Source organism: Sciurus vulgaris (genome assembly GCF_902686455.1).
Source record: "Sciurus vulgaris genome assembly, chromosome: 14".
Classification (NCBI taxonomy): domain Eukaryota; kingdom Metazoa; phylum Chordata; class Mammalia; order Rodentia; family Sciuridae; genus Sciurus; species Sciurus vulgaris.
This window is the reverse complement of record NC_136475.1, coordinates 53,502,071-53,519,395: the sequence shown is the minus strand read 5'-3', so window position 1 is coordinate 53,519,395 and position 17,325 is coordinate 53,502,071. Positions and strand designations below refer to the sequence as shown.

The following is a 17,325-nucleotide window of genomic DNA, read 5'->3' as shown; positions in this document are numbered from 1 at the left end:
TTCACAAGAGCTATAGAATTTCTTCCCAGAAATTTTGTACCGTTTCTGTAAATTCCCCAACTCCAAAATTAAGAACTTTTGTGGCTTTCTAAATAAGCCACAGAAAATACTAAAGGATGAAGGTTATCTTTCGTGTAAAATGTAAACATGTAAACAACTTGCATTGAAAAAAAGTTCACAGGTGTAACGCCTGCTTTCATTTAAAAGGCAAATGGGCAGATATTATTACAAGTTCATAAAGTCAAATATGGATTTCATTTCCAGCTTTAGCTCCTCAGGTTGCTCTCATACCCGCAGATATAAATTTTCAAAGCATGAAAACAAGCCTTTCTACGTGTCAACTCTGGTGGCAGTACTTGTACCCCTATCTGGACAATCCCGGACACCATGCCGGCCCTTCCTCCTCTCCGTCGCCTCGGGGATTAGAAAAACATAGTCCCAACTTCGGAGCCACCGGTCTCCGAAAAGGATTGTGGGTGTTGTAGTCCTCAGGACATGCGCACTAGAGAAGGTCATGGCGATTAACAAAGGCTACAGAATGCTTCATTGTTTAATACACGGAAGATCGAAGATTCTTGACCCCTAGAGTTAAGGAAAAAATAATGCCAACTAAAACGGAGTCGGACAACTTTCCTTGGACTACAACCCCAGTATGCTTTGCGCCCCAAGCTGCAACGCAGCCATCGCGCCTGCGCCCCACGCAGCCGGTTACTTGCCTCCTGAAGGCTGCAGTCCCTGGCGGCGGCGAAGACCACAGCCGAGAGCCGGCCGCCGCCGCCACTACCACCACCAGGGAACAGGAGCCACCATAAGATGTGGGTTTTTGGTTACGGGTCTCTGATCTGGAAGGTGGACTTCCCTTATCAGGACAAGCTGGTTGGATACATCACAGACTACAGCAGGCGCTTCTGGCAGGGCAGCACCGACCACCGCGGGGTCCCCGGCAAGGTGAGAAGCCAGTCAGCTCCCACACTTACAGCCCCCAGACTACCTTCCCCCCGCTCCAGGCCGGTCTGCAGGGGACCCACACCCAAACGCTTCCCGAGGGCCGAGCACGTGGGTCAGGGGTAAAGCCGTTGTTATCTATGCATCTTCCTCGGCCACCTGCCCACTACTTCTCTCCCAAACAGGAACACTCCTTTGAAGCCGGTTAAGATGCTGGCGATTAGTTTCTTGAGGCGAAAAGTAAGGGCACAAGCACATAAGCTCTCACTAGACTAATATTCCCGGGAAGGGGACTCCATTTCTTGGCAGTCTCTGCCAAAAACAGAATAGTGGAGAGAAAATGAAATTTTATGTCACCATGGAGGTGAAATAGTAAACTTGCAAATTCAGCTTTTTCTCAATAAGTTTGTTGGCATTTCTGCATTCTGCCAGATTTTCACTGGTTTGGGTTTAAACGTGCGTGTTACATTCTACGGTTTTTAAAATATCCTTCCAACTATTTTATAAAACCTAACATCACAGATGTGGTTTCCACAATTTTACCCAGTTATATAGCTCACTTTGATCATTTTAGTTGTCAGGTAACCGCGAAGTTAAATGAAGTCCCCTGTTTATTATATTAGCAACAGTACCAAAGCAGCATTATTTAATGTTTCTTTCTTGATAGAAACATTGATATTTGATATTTCTCCAAAATACTAAATGTGAAATAAAAAGTTCTTTGATTTTTTTCAGTCATAAAAAGACATTCTACTCAATGTATTCAGAGAATTAGAAGCAGCTATCTATCTATGCAAATAAGCCTCATATTGGCTACAAAACTAATCCATGAAGAAAACCAAATTTGTGATAATTGTAACTCCAGAAACTTGGACACTTACTTTGGTTAGCCTCCTAACTTTTGGTGGGATGGGCGGGTACCAGGGATTGAACTGTTTGGTTAGCTTCCTAATTTTTGGTGGGGTGGGCAGATACTAAAGATTGAACTCAGGGACACTCAACCACTGAGCCACATCCCCAGACCTTTTTTGTATTTTATTTAGAGACAGGGTCTCACTGAGATGCTTAGCGCCTCGCTAAATTGCTGAGGCTGGTCCTCCATGTCTCTGCCTCCAGAGCCGCTGGGATTAAAGGCATTCGCCACTGAGCCCGGCTTGGGTTAGCCTCTTAACTTTTGAAGGAGTGTATTCTTGTTTGCTTCTATGTCTTCTGTGTCCTCTGTAAGATTTATATGAGCTTGATGGTGATGGTGATGATGATTTTGGCAGTGCTGAGGACCGAAGCTTGATTATTGTTTTAAAAACAAATTAATATTGACTTAAAAGCATGGTATTTAAAATGCTGGAAATCAGACAGAGGAAGGGTTTAAGGTTAATTCCAAAGAAACAGTGCAGTGTGGAAAGGGAAGAGATTCTAAAATAGCGTGTATGGCATAGAATTAAAATCAATTAAGAACTTGGCTGTAAGGTAGACTGGCCTACTGGAACAAGGACAAAATAACTTGAAAAGGGGGGAGTGGCTTGGGCAACTGCCTTTATAGGCTAAGAGAAACATGATCCAAGTATTTCTAAAAATGTTATACAACAATATTTAAAACATTTTAAAAAATAAGCTAAATAAATTATTCTTTAAGTTTCCAGTTTTTATATGAGCACTTAAAATTGCCATTCTGAAAAGAAAGCCTTAGCCCAGGCTTTCATTTTAACACCAAATTTTAAATATGTATGTATGTATGTGGTTTTAATAGCATATTTTACTACTCTGGTCTCAACCAAAATGTATGTTTGTTATATAGTACCCTAAGATATGTATACTGTGAGACTGATAAGAAGAAACTGTCTAATCAATACAACAGTTCATGCTTTTTCTTTGGTACTGGGGATTGAACCCCTGGGTGCTTTACCACTGAGCTGCACCCCCAGTCCTATCTATCTATCTATCTAATCTATCTATCTATCTATCTATCTAATCTATCTATCTATCTATCTATCTATCTATCTATCTATCTATCTATCTATCTATCTATCTATCTATCTAATATTTCTTTATTTGGAGACAAGGTCTTGCTGAGTTGCCTAGGGCCTCCTAAGTTGCTGGGGCTGGTCTTAAACTTGCAATTCTCCTGCCTTGGCCTCCTGCTGGGATTACATGTGTGCCCCAGTGCACCTAGCACAGAACATGCTTCTTGAAGGAACTCTAAAAGCCAGTATCTCTTTGTACTTAAATTTACTGAAGTAAGCCAGGCACACCTACTTGGTAGGCAGGAGAATTATAAGCTGGAAGCCAGCCTGGGCAATTTGGTGAGACCCTGTCTCAAAATAAAAATTAAAAAGAGTGAGGATGTAGCTTAGTATTAAGAGTGTCTCTGTGATTCTCAGTACTTAGAAAATACTAATAATAATTACTGAAATATAGAAAGAGAAAAACTGCATTGGCTAACAATTTTCCATCTTTAAAAGAATTCATCCTTGCTAATTAAAGAAAAATCTAAGTACTAAACCTTTTCCTGGTGTTCTGTTAAAAAACTAGATAGAGCTGGGTGTGGTGGTACATGCCTGTAATCCCCAAGATTTGGGAGGCTTGAGGCAGGAGGATCACAAGTTCAAGGCCAGCCTCAGCAACTTAGCAAGGTCCTCAGCAATTTAGTAAGACCCTGTCTCAAAATAAAAAATAAAAAGGGCTGGGGATGTAGTTCAGTAATAAGGTGCCCCTGGGTTCAATCCCCAGAACCCCCCCCCACAAAAAAAAAAACCTAGAAAAAAAATCATAATTTGTTTCACATTTTTTATTAAAATGTATTGCCAGGTTTATTTTAATGTTAATTGTTTGAGAAACAATGACACAAATGACTAGAGAAATATCTAGCAAATTAGAATGACTTACATACTATTTAGGACATTAGCTGTTTTTTTACAACATACCCTAGTAAGTTACTCATCAGAAAGGCATCATTATTAATTAATAAATATACAATTGTTATGCTCTTTTCCACATAGTACAACGTGACTTCTATAGGAAAAATACTGAACATACTTGCTTTATTAAATTTTGCTTTTTTAGCTTCATTAAATATTAATTTCCTTCTAAGTTTAATTAATAATCTCATTTATGTATAACAAAACTGGCAGTTTCTCACCAAAAGATTTTATTTAAAAGGGAAATAATTTCCCCTACAAAAAGAATATATTACAATCTCAAAAAAAAAGCGAATAAAATAGTTCAGTGGGAGAGTCAAACTGCATTCACTAAATCCCTAATCTTTCTTTTGAATCAGAAACATTACTCATTACCCTAATAAAACACCCACCATAACTCTCATTTCATTCTCCATCCCCTTCTTCAGTTTCATTGCCCCCCCAAAATCCACTTAAGTGAATTTACAAATTTATAGTTTCTCAATAACATTTATCTTAACAAAGAGCTCAAGGTTTAGAAAATATTTTTAAGTAAATCTATCAATAGTTTCAGTAGTCCATGTCTGTATCATTCATTAAGAGTCACAAGATTACACATATTTACCCTTAAAATGACTCCCCACATTTTTTTGTTTCACCTACCACAGCTCAATTCAAAACTACCCCACTTTTTCCTTTCAACAATTACAACTGAGTACCTACACAAGTAGGAGACACCTGTGCAAACAAACTACTTGGAATAAAAGAGGCATTAAGGGCTGGGACTGTAGTTCAGTGGCAGAGCAATTGCTTAGTATGTGTGAGGCACTGGGTTCAATCCTTATTAGCACCACATAAAAATAAACAAATAAACTAAAGGCATTCTGTCCATCTACAACTACAAAAAAAATTATTTAAAAAAAAAAAAAAAGAAGAAGAAGAAGCATTAAGAGTATTCTGAGAACAAGCAGATAAATCTACCTAGGAAATGAGCCAAAACTTTATGGAGGGAGTGGCCAGACATGCTATGCAAACAGAAGCAGGGAAGGGCATTCCGTACACAATAGGCACCAGTATATTCAAAGAACTGAATATTTATAAGAGTTTTAAATAATTCAGTACATCTTGAGGGGGCAAGTGGGAAGAAATGAGGTTTGTAGTTAAGTCGTGCTAAATAACTTTGATTATATCCTGTAGAATATAACAGCCCTGAAAAATTCAAAGCCAGAAAATCATTTTGGGCCCAACAGACTGGAGAGAAACCGAACTTATTATACTAGCCACCTTATACTCAAATGCCATAGTAGCTCCTTATTTCCTGTTTCTCCCAAATATTAGTGGCTTATTTCCATTATCCCTGAATTAAACTCTACATTTTTCTTTTTTTTTTTTTTTTTTTTTTAAACACAGGACCTCATAAATGCAAGCACCCTAACCCCTGAACTACACCCCTAGTCCCCTCAACTTTGCTCTTTAACTTTTTAAATCCGACTCTTTAACTTCACCAAGTCATCTTTCTGAATCATCTCCTGTACATAGGGGACCCTCTGCTAAAGTCAAATACCTGGCCTGTTCTCCTCCTGCCTCTGGGCCTTTATTCATAAATCACAATTCATTATGCTTTTTGGCAAGAATTTTGTCTTTCAAGCCACCTAAAACTCAGAATTCTTACTAAATAGTTAATAAATACCGTGTATCTTAGCGCTCAAGTATTCTCTAGTTATTTGGCATGTTGGTTTGTATTCCAGAAGTATAAAGTCTTGAAAGCAAGAACCAAAAATTTCACTTTAAATTTGAAAGGAATTAGAAGTAATGTGACAATACTTCATGAGTCACACCAATATATGTATCCTCATCATAGCATTATCTTAAATTGAAAACAAATAAAAATTTAAATGTCCAAGAACACAAGAATGTTTAATTTATAGTTCATCAATTTCAAATATTATGCAGCTATTAAAATGTATAAGACTAACAGGAAAATACAAATAAATGAGAAATCATAATTCAAAATCCCATGTGTCCTCTGAGTATAAATTCTTTATATAAATGGATAAAGACAAGAAGGAAATAGAACAAAGATGACACAAATTATCTGAATAATTTAGGCTGTGTGTCAGTCATTAGGCATAGATGCAGGGAAAATTGTGGCTTGCAACTCAGCATTCTTGCTAATGATGTTAACATGTCAGTAGGCAGCCTTTGGCACTAGGCAAGAATTTCATAAAGAAAAGCTTACATACCAAAAAGAATTTCACCTGTGTATACATATGTAGTAATATGAATCAAAAATAAAGGAGTGAAAGGAAAATCAACAGAAAAGAGAAAGAGTATGGGGAGAGAGGGAGGGAGGGAAGGAGGGAAGGAGGAGGGAAAGGAAAGGTGGGGAGAATGGGGATCAAAATCAAATTCCTTGCATGTATTATTTTGTCAAAATGAACCCAAGTACTATGTGTACTCAAAAAATAAAAGAAAAAAGAAAAGCTTACTTTGGCTTAAGACACTTTTGTGACTTAAATTATGGAATACTCTCTAAGGCTTTCAATTTATAAGTGAACATTAATTTTTCAGCACTGAAATGAAACAACAAATAAATTTTTTTTTTTTTTGGCAGTGCTGGGGATCGAACCCAGGGCCCTGTGCTTGCAAGGCAAGCACTTTACCAACTGAGCTATCTCCCCAGCCCCTAAAATTTGTTTTGACTTGATAATATCTTATTTCAAGTGGAATGATACAAAGTCAAGTGTCTTTTGGGTGAGGGCCTCAGAGTACCTAGTTTTTATTATTCCATCTTACATCAGGTCAGTATGGTACAGTGATTTTCTTATGAGGTTTTCACAGTCTTTTAGAAATACCCATCTCCCATGATCACTTAAGTTTCACAGGAAAACATTAGTCATGCTGAGGAAGATAAGATGTGGATAGTAGAAAATAAAAACTAAAAGAAAAATGTAGCAACAATAAACCTTGATGTGACAGGTCTCTGTATGAGCTATCTCTAAACAGGGACATAGCAGTACAGGAAGCTTACTTTAAGAAAATCTTTCTGAAATGCCATCATTTCTTAATTCCATCGTTTCTCAGGTTGCTTCTTGTGGTCTACTAGCTGTTTATCCCTGTGGCTGTGGCTTTTTGTTGTTGTTGTTCTTTTTAGATAGTAGAGTATATTTTGACATACTACATATACATGGAATATAACTTAAACTGTGTTAAAACCCACATGGAAAAATAAAATTGGCTAGAACACAAGTGGTCTAACTGTTCCATATAAGAAGAACTACATGGATAGACCAGTTCTTGTCTTTTTTAATGTTATTGTATTTTTATACCCTTATTTACTTATTTTTATGTGGTACTGAGGATCAAATCCAGTGTCTCAAATACGTTAGGCAAGCGCTCTAGCCCTAAGCTACATCTGCAGCCCTGGATAGACGTTATAATATTAACCTCTCACTTGGGTCATGTACAATTCATTTAGCAATATAAAAGGGATGCCTACCTTGAAGCACCTATTGCTGTATGTAGAAAAGTAAAGGCCCTTCATAACTCAGAAGTGCAAGTCACTTGTTCACTTGCACTTGATTCCTCTTAATATATACCTATTAGCAGTAGTTCTCAAAGTATGTACCCACTGTCATTTCATTGGAATCACATGGGAAGTGGATTACAAATGAACATTCTCAGGCTTCAGACCTAGAGGTGTGGCCTATGTGTTTACAAGTCCTTCGGGGACCTGGTCAAAGTTTGAAAAATACTTCCTTATAGGAAAGTACCCTGGATTATCTATATTTTTCCCTAATAAAATATTTAAAATCTCTTTTTTCTCAAGGGGAAAACCAGAATTTTTATTTATAATTGCTGCTTTTATTTGCTTTTCATTCTACATAAGCCTAATCACTGCTGTTCTTTAATATTTTTAAATGAATACACCTAATACATATAAATTAATGGAAATATTTTATAAAGGCTGTTCTAATTTGGAATAAAGGTAGATTCTCTTACAAAGTTCACTTTAAAATTCATCTTTAAAAATGAGTACATTTTGCCAGGCTTGGGGGGCAGATGCCTATAATCCTAGAGGCAGGAGGATCAAAACCAGCCTCAGCAATTTAGTGAGACCCTTTCTAAATAAAAAATTTTTAAATGGTTCTGGAAATGTTGCTCAGTGGTTAACCTCCCTGGTACAAAAAAAAAAAAAAAAAAAACTTCACATTTTAAAAAAGTCCTTAGAGCAAATATACTTAAAATATTCCATATCAACATTAAGTCACTAATGCTTGGTTATTTGATTCAGAAAAAAAAATTATTATTTTTTTTTTTTTTTTTACCTTTTTTAAAACAGCCTGGAAGAGTTGTGACTCTTGTTGAAGATCCTGGGGTATGGTATAATTATTCCTTTTTATATAGCCTTTAATCATATAAAATGTTGAGCTGTTTCTCCGTTCTAATTAAATTCTATTAATAGTTTTCAGACTATTGAAACTACACTAAGTCTAGACCTCTTCTGTATTTGTTGTGGGTTGTTTGGCTTTGTTTTCCATGTTTGTAGAAAATTAGGCCAGTGGGAAAAGTTAGAACGCAGAATGCAAGGTAACAACAAAATACAAGCAAATGGCATATTGTCTCATTTTGATGAATTTTTTTAAAGTTTGTTGTCTGAGAATTTTGTGGTCCCCTTTGACATTAATAGAGATAGTCCACAAATAGCCACACTGCCACTCAGAATCAAATGTAACCATGAAATCTGTCTTCCAATTTGCTAGGAATCTAATATTTTCAGCAGAAAACTAAGTCAGGAATTCTCACTTTCTCTATTGCCTAATTTTATCAGAAAGACTTCTGTTTTTTAACATGTTTGAAGTGTCAGAACTCTTAAATGACAGTCCTCAGTTTCTTAAATATTTTTAATCATTCTGTTGGCATACAGATCCAAAATTTTATATTATGGATCTAAAGATTCAATTTTGCAAAGGACTTTATATACAAAAATCAAGCAGCTACCAAGAACAGATTAATAATGGTATAGATTAGGAAATGCTTTCATAATTTACACTAGGAAAAGCATTTACAAAAACAGCTTTAGCTGGTAACTATAACTTCTAATCAAACAGTATTAATAAACAAATGCTTCTACAGAATTTCTTAATGATCCAATGAAAACCTGAAATTTTCATTTCAGTCCCATTAGTTTACCAAAAAGATCTGATTTAAAAATTTTAGAGATAAATATGGTGTGCTTATGATACAAAGAAATTATTTATTCAGATGGATTTTTTTTAAATGCTGATTTCCTTTATTGTTTAGTATACATCTCTTCAGTGCACTATTAAGGCAAAACAACTGCATTTTCTTCTGCCTATACAAGATTTTTTTTAGATATAACACATCTTTACCTGTTTGGATTAGGCTTATAAATACTAACTAGTGTGTTCTTTTCATTTTCCAACAGGGTTGTGTATGGGGTGTTGCTTACAAACTGCCAGTAGGAAAAGAGGAAGAAGTAAAAGCATACCTTGACTTCAGAGAGAAAGGAGGCTACAGAAACATAACAGTCATTTTTTATCCAAAAGATCCCACAACAAAACCATTCAGTGTGCTATTATATATTGGAACATGTGATAATCCCAATTATCTTGGTCCTGCCCCTCTGGAAGACATTGCTGAACAAATTTTTAATGCAGCTGGTCCAAGTGGAAGAAATACAGAGTATCTTTTTGAACTTGCAAATTCTATTAGAAGCCTTGTACCAGAAGATGCAGATGAGCATCTTTTCTCCTTGGAAAAATTAGTAAAGGAACGTTTAGAAGAAAAACAGAACCTCAGTTGCATCTAAAGACCTAATCATTAACTTATCCAAATAGAGCATTTAGTCTTCAGAGAATCACTTCAGCATACAATGGCAATATTTTGAAAGTGTTTACTTGAAGATCTTATTATTTTTAATGTTATAGCCAGGATATCATCTAAATGTATAGTTTAATTGCAAGTGTCCTGAAACATTTATATTCAGAAGATTGGAATATAGAGAAAGAAAAAAATTCAAGTTTTAATGATAGAATGATCTCCTAACTATGTGATACTGAACATCACAAGTGAGTTCTTAAGAAATATACAAAGTGCTCACTTCAGTAGCACATATTCTAAAATTGGAATACAAAGAAGATTAGCATGGCCCCTGCACAAGAATAACAGGCAAATTTGTGAAGCATTCCATATTTTTCAAGAAGAGAAATATAGAAATATACAAAGACTTGGTTCAGTTCTTGTTTGTATCAGAGTAAAAATAATCTTGTTTCATTTTACAATACTATTTTGAGGTTAAAGAGAATTAAGCCAAAAGTCCAATAAATATTATAAGATATCTTTAATATGTTCCTATAAAATAATTCTATAACCATGGTTTAAAAATATGTAAGCTTAAAATAATGTGCAATTAGAAATTCATGTTAATATAGATAATATTTCAGCCTTGAATGTGAATTTCCTTGTTATTCAGGTATAAAATGAGAATTTCAAATTTAGGCCAAAAGAAATTGGCATTTTTCTATTATAAAAATATTCTTGGAATTTTAGTCTGCTGTACCTCTCCTTTTTTGAATAAATGCATTACACTATATAGAAAAAAAACTCATTAAGCTAAACAATACAAAATAATAGTACAAATCACATCCACTAATGAAAATGTCATTCGATTTGTATTTATACTGTGATGGAAAAAAAAAGGGATGGGTTGATAATTACAGATTAACAGAAACATATATAAACATGTGTATAATGAAATCTGTGTGTTTGAAATAGACTCTGGAATTGTAATTCTTTAAAAAATTAAGTCGCATTACCCAATTATCTGCTATACAACTTTATTTTCTTTCCTGAATCTTGTCACCTAAATAGGAGTATCAACTGTATTTGTGCTATTACTCAAGTAGGAGACAAATATTTAAAATTATTACCTCACGTAGAATAAGCCCTAATTCAAGAGTTAAAACAGGTTATTCATGATTATAGGTAATTTCGCAATATAGTCTCTAGAATCTTCCAACATAAAATAAATTTCAGTATCATGTTAAATCTAACAAGACTTATTACAAAATTCCTCAAATCCACACATGACTAGTTTTTCACACAAATTACTGTTGTCCTAAGTAGTAGGAACAGTTGTTCTTTCCTGTTTTTCTATTTATTAGCCTCTTAGTAACCATTTAAAATATTGTCTAATATTTTAAATTTTTAATTTTCTGAAAGGCATTTTACATGTCTAATATTAAAGAATAGAAACTAACATTTATTAATATCTAGGATACATAGGCTGCCCTAGGCACTTCACATATGGAAGCATATGTCCCATTTTTTTGGATAACTCCTCTGAGCTTGCTTCCACAGTAACTTGCACTCAGTTACACAGCTAGCAAATGGCTGAAATCAGATCTTTTTTTAAAATATTTTTTAAGATGTCGATAGACCCTTCTTTTTATTCATTTATTTACATGCGGTGCTAAGAATCAAACCCAGCGTCTCACACATGCTAGGCAAGCACTCTACCACTGAGCCACAACCCCAGTCCCAGATCTCTCTTGAACTGCTAAAACCCACATGAACTTAACCATTTCCACCACCCTGCATCTTTTCCCCAGGAATAAAAAAGTTTCATATATTTGTATAATGATACAGTATGTAACAATATACAAAAAAGTTAATTTTGACAGATACTTCTATTCCCACAAATATAAGCATATCCAAGATTGGCAGGCTACAAGCTCAGTCAGTCACGTAGGTCAATACAGAGGACCAGCTTTTCACTTTACAAACAAATCAAGGCCCAAAGGAGTTTGGGACTTACCAAAGTGATTCTTCTACCATTTAACATGTATGATTAGGTTACAAAAATGGGTTATTTGGGGGATCTCCATTGTATGTCTGTCTAGGCTTTCAGTTAGAAGTTAGACTAGAAAATCTATGAATACATTCATGGTTACCACCAACATTCATAGAAAAGCTATATTCCAAAGAGCCCAGGAGTTTTCATTAGGATGGGCAGAAACCTGAATAAAATGGAGAAAGTTAAACAGTACTAAAGGAGAGAGAAGCTGGGGTCTGGAGTCTTCAAGTTAGGAAGAACTATTAACTCTGGCACAAAATTATCTACAATATAAGTCTTCCTAGCAAAGCTGCAAGACTTTCTTTACAGCACGCAAAATCTAAATTTCAAACCATTTTCTTGAATTCTGCCCTAATTACATACACATGAAACTGAGGCTCTCAGTCCTCACAGAAATGTTTGCTAGGTGTTAACATTTTAGAAATCAAGAAAACTATGAGTGTAAACCCTACATTTAGAAAAGGAACTTTTTTCTTAATATGCCATGATTTATTTTAAATGTCCAAATCAGCATAATTCTCATGATTACAAATCCTATAAGCCTTGGCTTGAGAGTCAGAAGGAAATTAAAAACATATCACTGCTATTACTTAACATCATTCTGGATATTCCATCCAACACATTTAGAAATAGAAAGACATCAGAAGTATAACAAAATAAAAACAGTATAACACATATTGCCATTATTTCCTGGAAGTGATTATTTACCTAGAGAAACACTTATAAATAATAATTCACTAAGCTACTTGGGAAAAAATACTCAAAATTCAATGATCATATAAAAATGGTAACTTGTGATGCTGATATTCATGAGAATAAAATAGGATAACAAATATTCAGGGGGAAACTGTAAGAATGTAGAGGTCTCTGGTAGATTTTAAAAAATACCCGCAAAATTGAATAAAGTACTGTGATACTGGCATATAAATTCAAGTCATACCTGATAATGTCAGAATAGTGTACGCATCTGTATCTATGTTTCTGTGTATATATCTATCCTGAATACTAAAGATGAGATTCACTCACCTGGAACAGCTAAAAGGAGTGGGAAATTCTACCCAGAATAAATTCAGACACCACTTGGAAAAGCAGTTCCCAAAGTCATGAGACACTGATCCTAAGGAAGAGCTCATTCAAATAAATTGGGTATTTTTTTTAATTAGAAACATGTTTTAAGTTTTTAATTCCTATTTTTTAAATTAGTAAAAAGTTTCATTAAGACCAAAGAGGTAAATATCAATCTACACACACACACACACACACACACACACACACACACACACACACACACACACACACACAGCTGCCCACTCATTAGAATGTGCAACTATTTTTTTTTCCTAGAAAAAGTGCTACAGTTACTTTTATTAAATTGTTTTCAAACATACGTATAGGGTAATAATATCTGTCTCATTCTACTGTCCTTCCCATCCCCAATCCCCTCTGCATAAACCAAAATTCATTCTTCCCTAACCACTCCCCATTATGGGCAGCGTCGCTTATCAGAGAAAACATTCCGTCTTTAGTTTTTTAGGATTCTCTTATTTCACTTAGCATGATAAAAGGTTCAACTCTTTATTTCAGGGAGTAGCTAAAGAAATTCCAGGAGCCTGAATTTTTTTCTTAGGACATCTACCCTTCCTTCCATCAATTACTCCTCAGAGCCAGGCATGGTGGCACACGCCTGTAATCCCAGCAACTGGGAGACTAAGGCAAGAGGATTTCAAGTTCAAGACTCGCCTCAGCAACTTATCAAAGCCCTAAACAATTTACTGTGACCCTGACTCCAAATAAAATTAAAAAAGGGCTGGGGATGTGGCTCAGTGGTTAAGTGCCCCTGGGTTCAACATACCCCATACCAAAAAAAAAAAAAAAACACTCCTCAGGCTAAATTTAGGGTAAAAGTCCTGAGGAACAGTTTCAGAGAGAAGGGGGTTAAGAGATTGAGGGGTAGATCACAGCTTACCACCACACATAGGGAGAAAATTAGAGCAAAACTTTTTACATCAGGAATATTCAGTCTAGTTCACTCAGCTCCCACAACCTGAATCATTTCATTATGTATTTCAAGACTTCACTGCATGGAGTTCCTCTGAAGGTAGTATTAGAGGAAGATATTGGCTAATGCTTGTTATGGGGCGCAACTTAAGAACAGACTGATCACCACTGAGAAGTCCAAATTTGAGAGTCTTTATTAAGTCAGCTGGCTGACTGTCTCACACAATGCCCCAAAAAATGGCTATTGGGAGGACAGCCCCAACGACAGGGTTGTAAGGGTTCATAAGTGTCCATTGCTATGATTCGAAATTACACATTAACATCATGAGATCATCGACAGAGGGGGAAGTGGGTCAAAAAGAGCCTTACCTAGGTACAAACTGAAGAATGGTTACTAATATCCACACAATCACTATTCACATGGTACATTGTTCAGAAGCAATAGGAATCAAAAGAGAGCAATTTTTCTTTACATAGGAATTATCATTCTGTATTGTTAAACATGTCACACTAAGTAACTGATGATGGGCACAGAGGCGGGATGTTCCCATGGGAGAAGCTTATTTCCTACATAACATGGAGTCTCAGAGCAAAATGGAGTCTGTTTGGTCATTTCCCTTAGAGTCTGGCCTATAACATTCTCATGGAGCCAGATCCGTCAGCCTATCACATGCTCACATTATCTAAGGAAGGTCCCTTGCTCTCAGGCTTATGGATCTGATATATAAAGCACTGCTATAAATTCTTCTTCCCAACCTCTTCTTTGTATCAAGGAGAAAGAAGGGAAAGAGGTAAAAGTCAAGAGACTACTAAAAGAAGTAATATGTTTTCAAAATAACCAATTCTAGGCTATGATTTTTGAATTGATATAAATTTTGGATAATCTTCCACACCTTTATATCCAAAATGCTCTATGATGATAACTGACATGCATAATAATAACATCAGTGCAAGGTAATATTAAGTGACTGATGAATCATTAAAGATTAAATGCAGGACCACTTACATTAAAGGCAAAGTAGGTATTCACTATTTAAATTGCAAATGTAATAAACAGCTGTATAAGTTCTGGAATGCAAAAACAAAAGGTTCTCTGCTTATCCCTGAACATTTTCCCACCCAGTTGATGCCTAAAAATTCATCATTAATAGTCATGCTTTTTACTCAAGAGTCTAAACCAGTGGTTCTCAACCCAGGTCACTTAGCAGGGGACATCTGGAAATGTCTGCAGACATTTTTTAGTGTCCCAAATTGGGGGAGGTGGGGAGAGCCAAGGGTTGCTACTGGCATCTACTGAACATAAGCCAAGATACTATTGAACGTCATACAACACACAGGATAATACTCCACAACAAAGAATCACCCAGCTCAAACTACCAATAGTGCCAAGATTGAGAAGCCCTGTTCTCAACTCTGCTAGAATACAAAAGAATATGGTTTTTATTAATATACACCTTAGTAAGTCCTCCATTTCACTCCAATCCAATCAGGCCTATTTTTCCTTCTGCTCCTCTTCATGTTGCCACGTTCAACAGTCACTTACTTATCCTCATCCTTGTCACCTCCTCCTGACCACCTAACAAAAACAACACATCCTGCATGTTTTCTTTCACATGACTTTAGTTTCTCTGCAGCATTTATTTATGCCAGAAATCATTAAGTCCTCTTACTTAATCATAAGCTCCACTGACAGCAGAGTCAATCTCTGTAGTCTCAAAGAGTAAAACAGAGTCATACAAAAATTTTTCATTTTTATTGGTCAGAAACAATTCTTCCCTGGTTTTAGGATTTCCTATCTTAACACCAATATTATTCAAATACTCCCCTAAGTTTTCTATTTTTTTTTTTGTTGTTCTTGTTCATTTAAACATTTAATCCAGGCTAGGGGCATAGCTCAGTGATACATCGCTTGCCTGCACAAGACACCAGGGGTGTCTTGTTGATACCCAACACCCCACAAAAAATAAATTACAATAAATAAATGAATACTTAATTCACCTGGAATTATTCTTTATACACCTTGTATATATGAGAAACAGGTGTCACCTCAGGTGACTACAATGTAAAACAGAAGGTCTGACCTACTGAATAAAGCGCGCACACTTCCACAAGACCTATGCAATCTTCTCTGAACTGACCCCCTCTTCCTCCATACTGCCAGTCTCCTGCTGCTGATTCCATCTTACCCATCCTAGAAGAGCCCTAATGGACCATCTAGGTCAACTACACTTAAAATGCACTTCCCCATCTGCCTAACAAACTCCTGTAAATTCTTAAAACCCCAGTTGTATAGTCATCTCTCCTAGGAAGTCTTTCCAACCAACCCAAGTTTCTCACTTCCTTCTTTTTATCTCTACCCTAATATCCCTAAACTGTATAATCTATAGTACCTGCCTCATAGAGGTTATGACATAACACTTAGACAGTTCTTATATTAGTACTTAGCACAGAGTAAATGTTTAAATAAATGTTAACTAATTTATTACTACTACACTAGTTTGCAATCGTTTGTTCAATCTACCTTGCTGAACTGTGCCTTTTTCACCAATCTTAATGGTCAGAGACACACACATGAGCATGAAGTGCTAAGTAAATCAATGAACAACAATCGGTTCTGGAACACTAGGGGTTGTCTTTAATACTGCTAAAAGAAAAGTTATAGAGATGAAAAATGGACTACTCTTCCTTTTTTGTTTCGTCTAAATTTGGAGAAGAGGTCCAAGTAGCACGACAGTCTAGCTTCTCCCACTCTCCAGCAGGACAATGACCAACATTGTACAACCTATCATGGTGGAGATTAAAACGGATAATGTAAAAATTTTTTTAAAGAGAGGTAGAAGAAACCAAGACTTTTTGTCTAATTTTGGAATGAGTCTGACACGACCTAGCTCATAACTTCACATTCGCCTGGCCCTGACCCCTATTTAAAGAAATTTATCAGCTTCCATGATAAAAATAACCACCCAACATTTCAATCCTGGGATGGAGGAGCCCCAAGTGAGGTAAAAATGTAGGGACTGCAATGTCTGGTTGCCTTCCCCCACCAGTCTCGGTCCATGCCAACCCTGGAGGACCACAGTATTCTTGTCGTGGGGGACAGCAGGTTTCCCTAAACACAGGGCAGCAGAAGCTGAACAAACCGCCCTGCATGATCAGAAGCTACTAAGTACCTAAATGACCACAGCCCACAGCAGAAGAGGCGGAGAGAAGCTTCAGGAGGGAAAGGCGAGTGTACAAATAGGAAAAGAAAAGCAAAGTAAGTGTAGATGAGGGAGGAAGACAGTCCCTTCCACCTCCCACCGCTACCTAAAATTTTCTCATCTTGGGAACAGCACTCGCTGGGCTCACACTTCCCGCTCTCACGACAGTGCGGGCCAAGCCACCGCCCACCCACTTGGAGAGTCGAGTAGGAGGCCAAAAGAAGCAGCCGGTGCCACTAAAACTCACCAGTTCGCCGTGCGGCCACTTTTTTGCCGAAAAGGCTGATCTGAGACCAACCCACTGAGCGTCAGGTCCCCAAAGCCCACCACATTCCAGCACCACCGCCAGGTTGCAGTTGTAGGAAACCACAGAAACGCGGCCGGCGTCCCGGCTTCCGTAGGCAGATCG

The 17,325-nt window shown here is 36.6% G+C and overlaps 2 protein-coding genes across 4 annotated transcripts in view; one reads left to right on the top strand and one right to left on the bottom strand.

Moving 5' to 3' along the window:
* ASB3 (ankyrin repeat and SOCS box containing 3) overlaps nucleotides 1-17,318 on the bottom strand; it is a 95,947-nt gene extending 78,629 nt beyond the window's left edge. The window contains exon 1 of one of the 3 annotated variants that reach the window (XM_079110229.1): nucleotides 17,164-17,318. The gene's annotated coding sequence lies outside the window, so the exon portion shown is untranslated. The other 2 variants (XM_079110230.1, XM_079110231.1) reach the window with 2 other exon arrangements.
* Nucleotides 684-10,466, top strand: CHAC2 (ChaC glutathione specific gamma-glutamylcyclotransferase 2). The gene is made up of 3 exons (XM_079110243.1): nucleotides 684-948; nucleotides 8,182-8,217; nucleotides 9,289-10,466. The coding sequence occupies exons 1-3, from the start codon at nucleotides 814-816 to the stop codon at nucleotides 9,670-9,672; spliced, it is 555 nt and encodes a 184-aa protein (XP_078966369.1). The 5' UTR covers nucleotides 684-813; the 3' UTR covers nucleotides 9,673-10,466.
* Nucleotides 17,319-17,325: the final 7 nt, after the last annotated feature.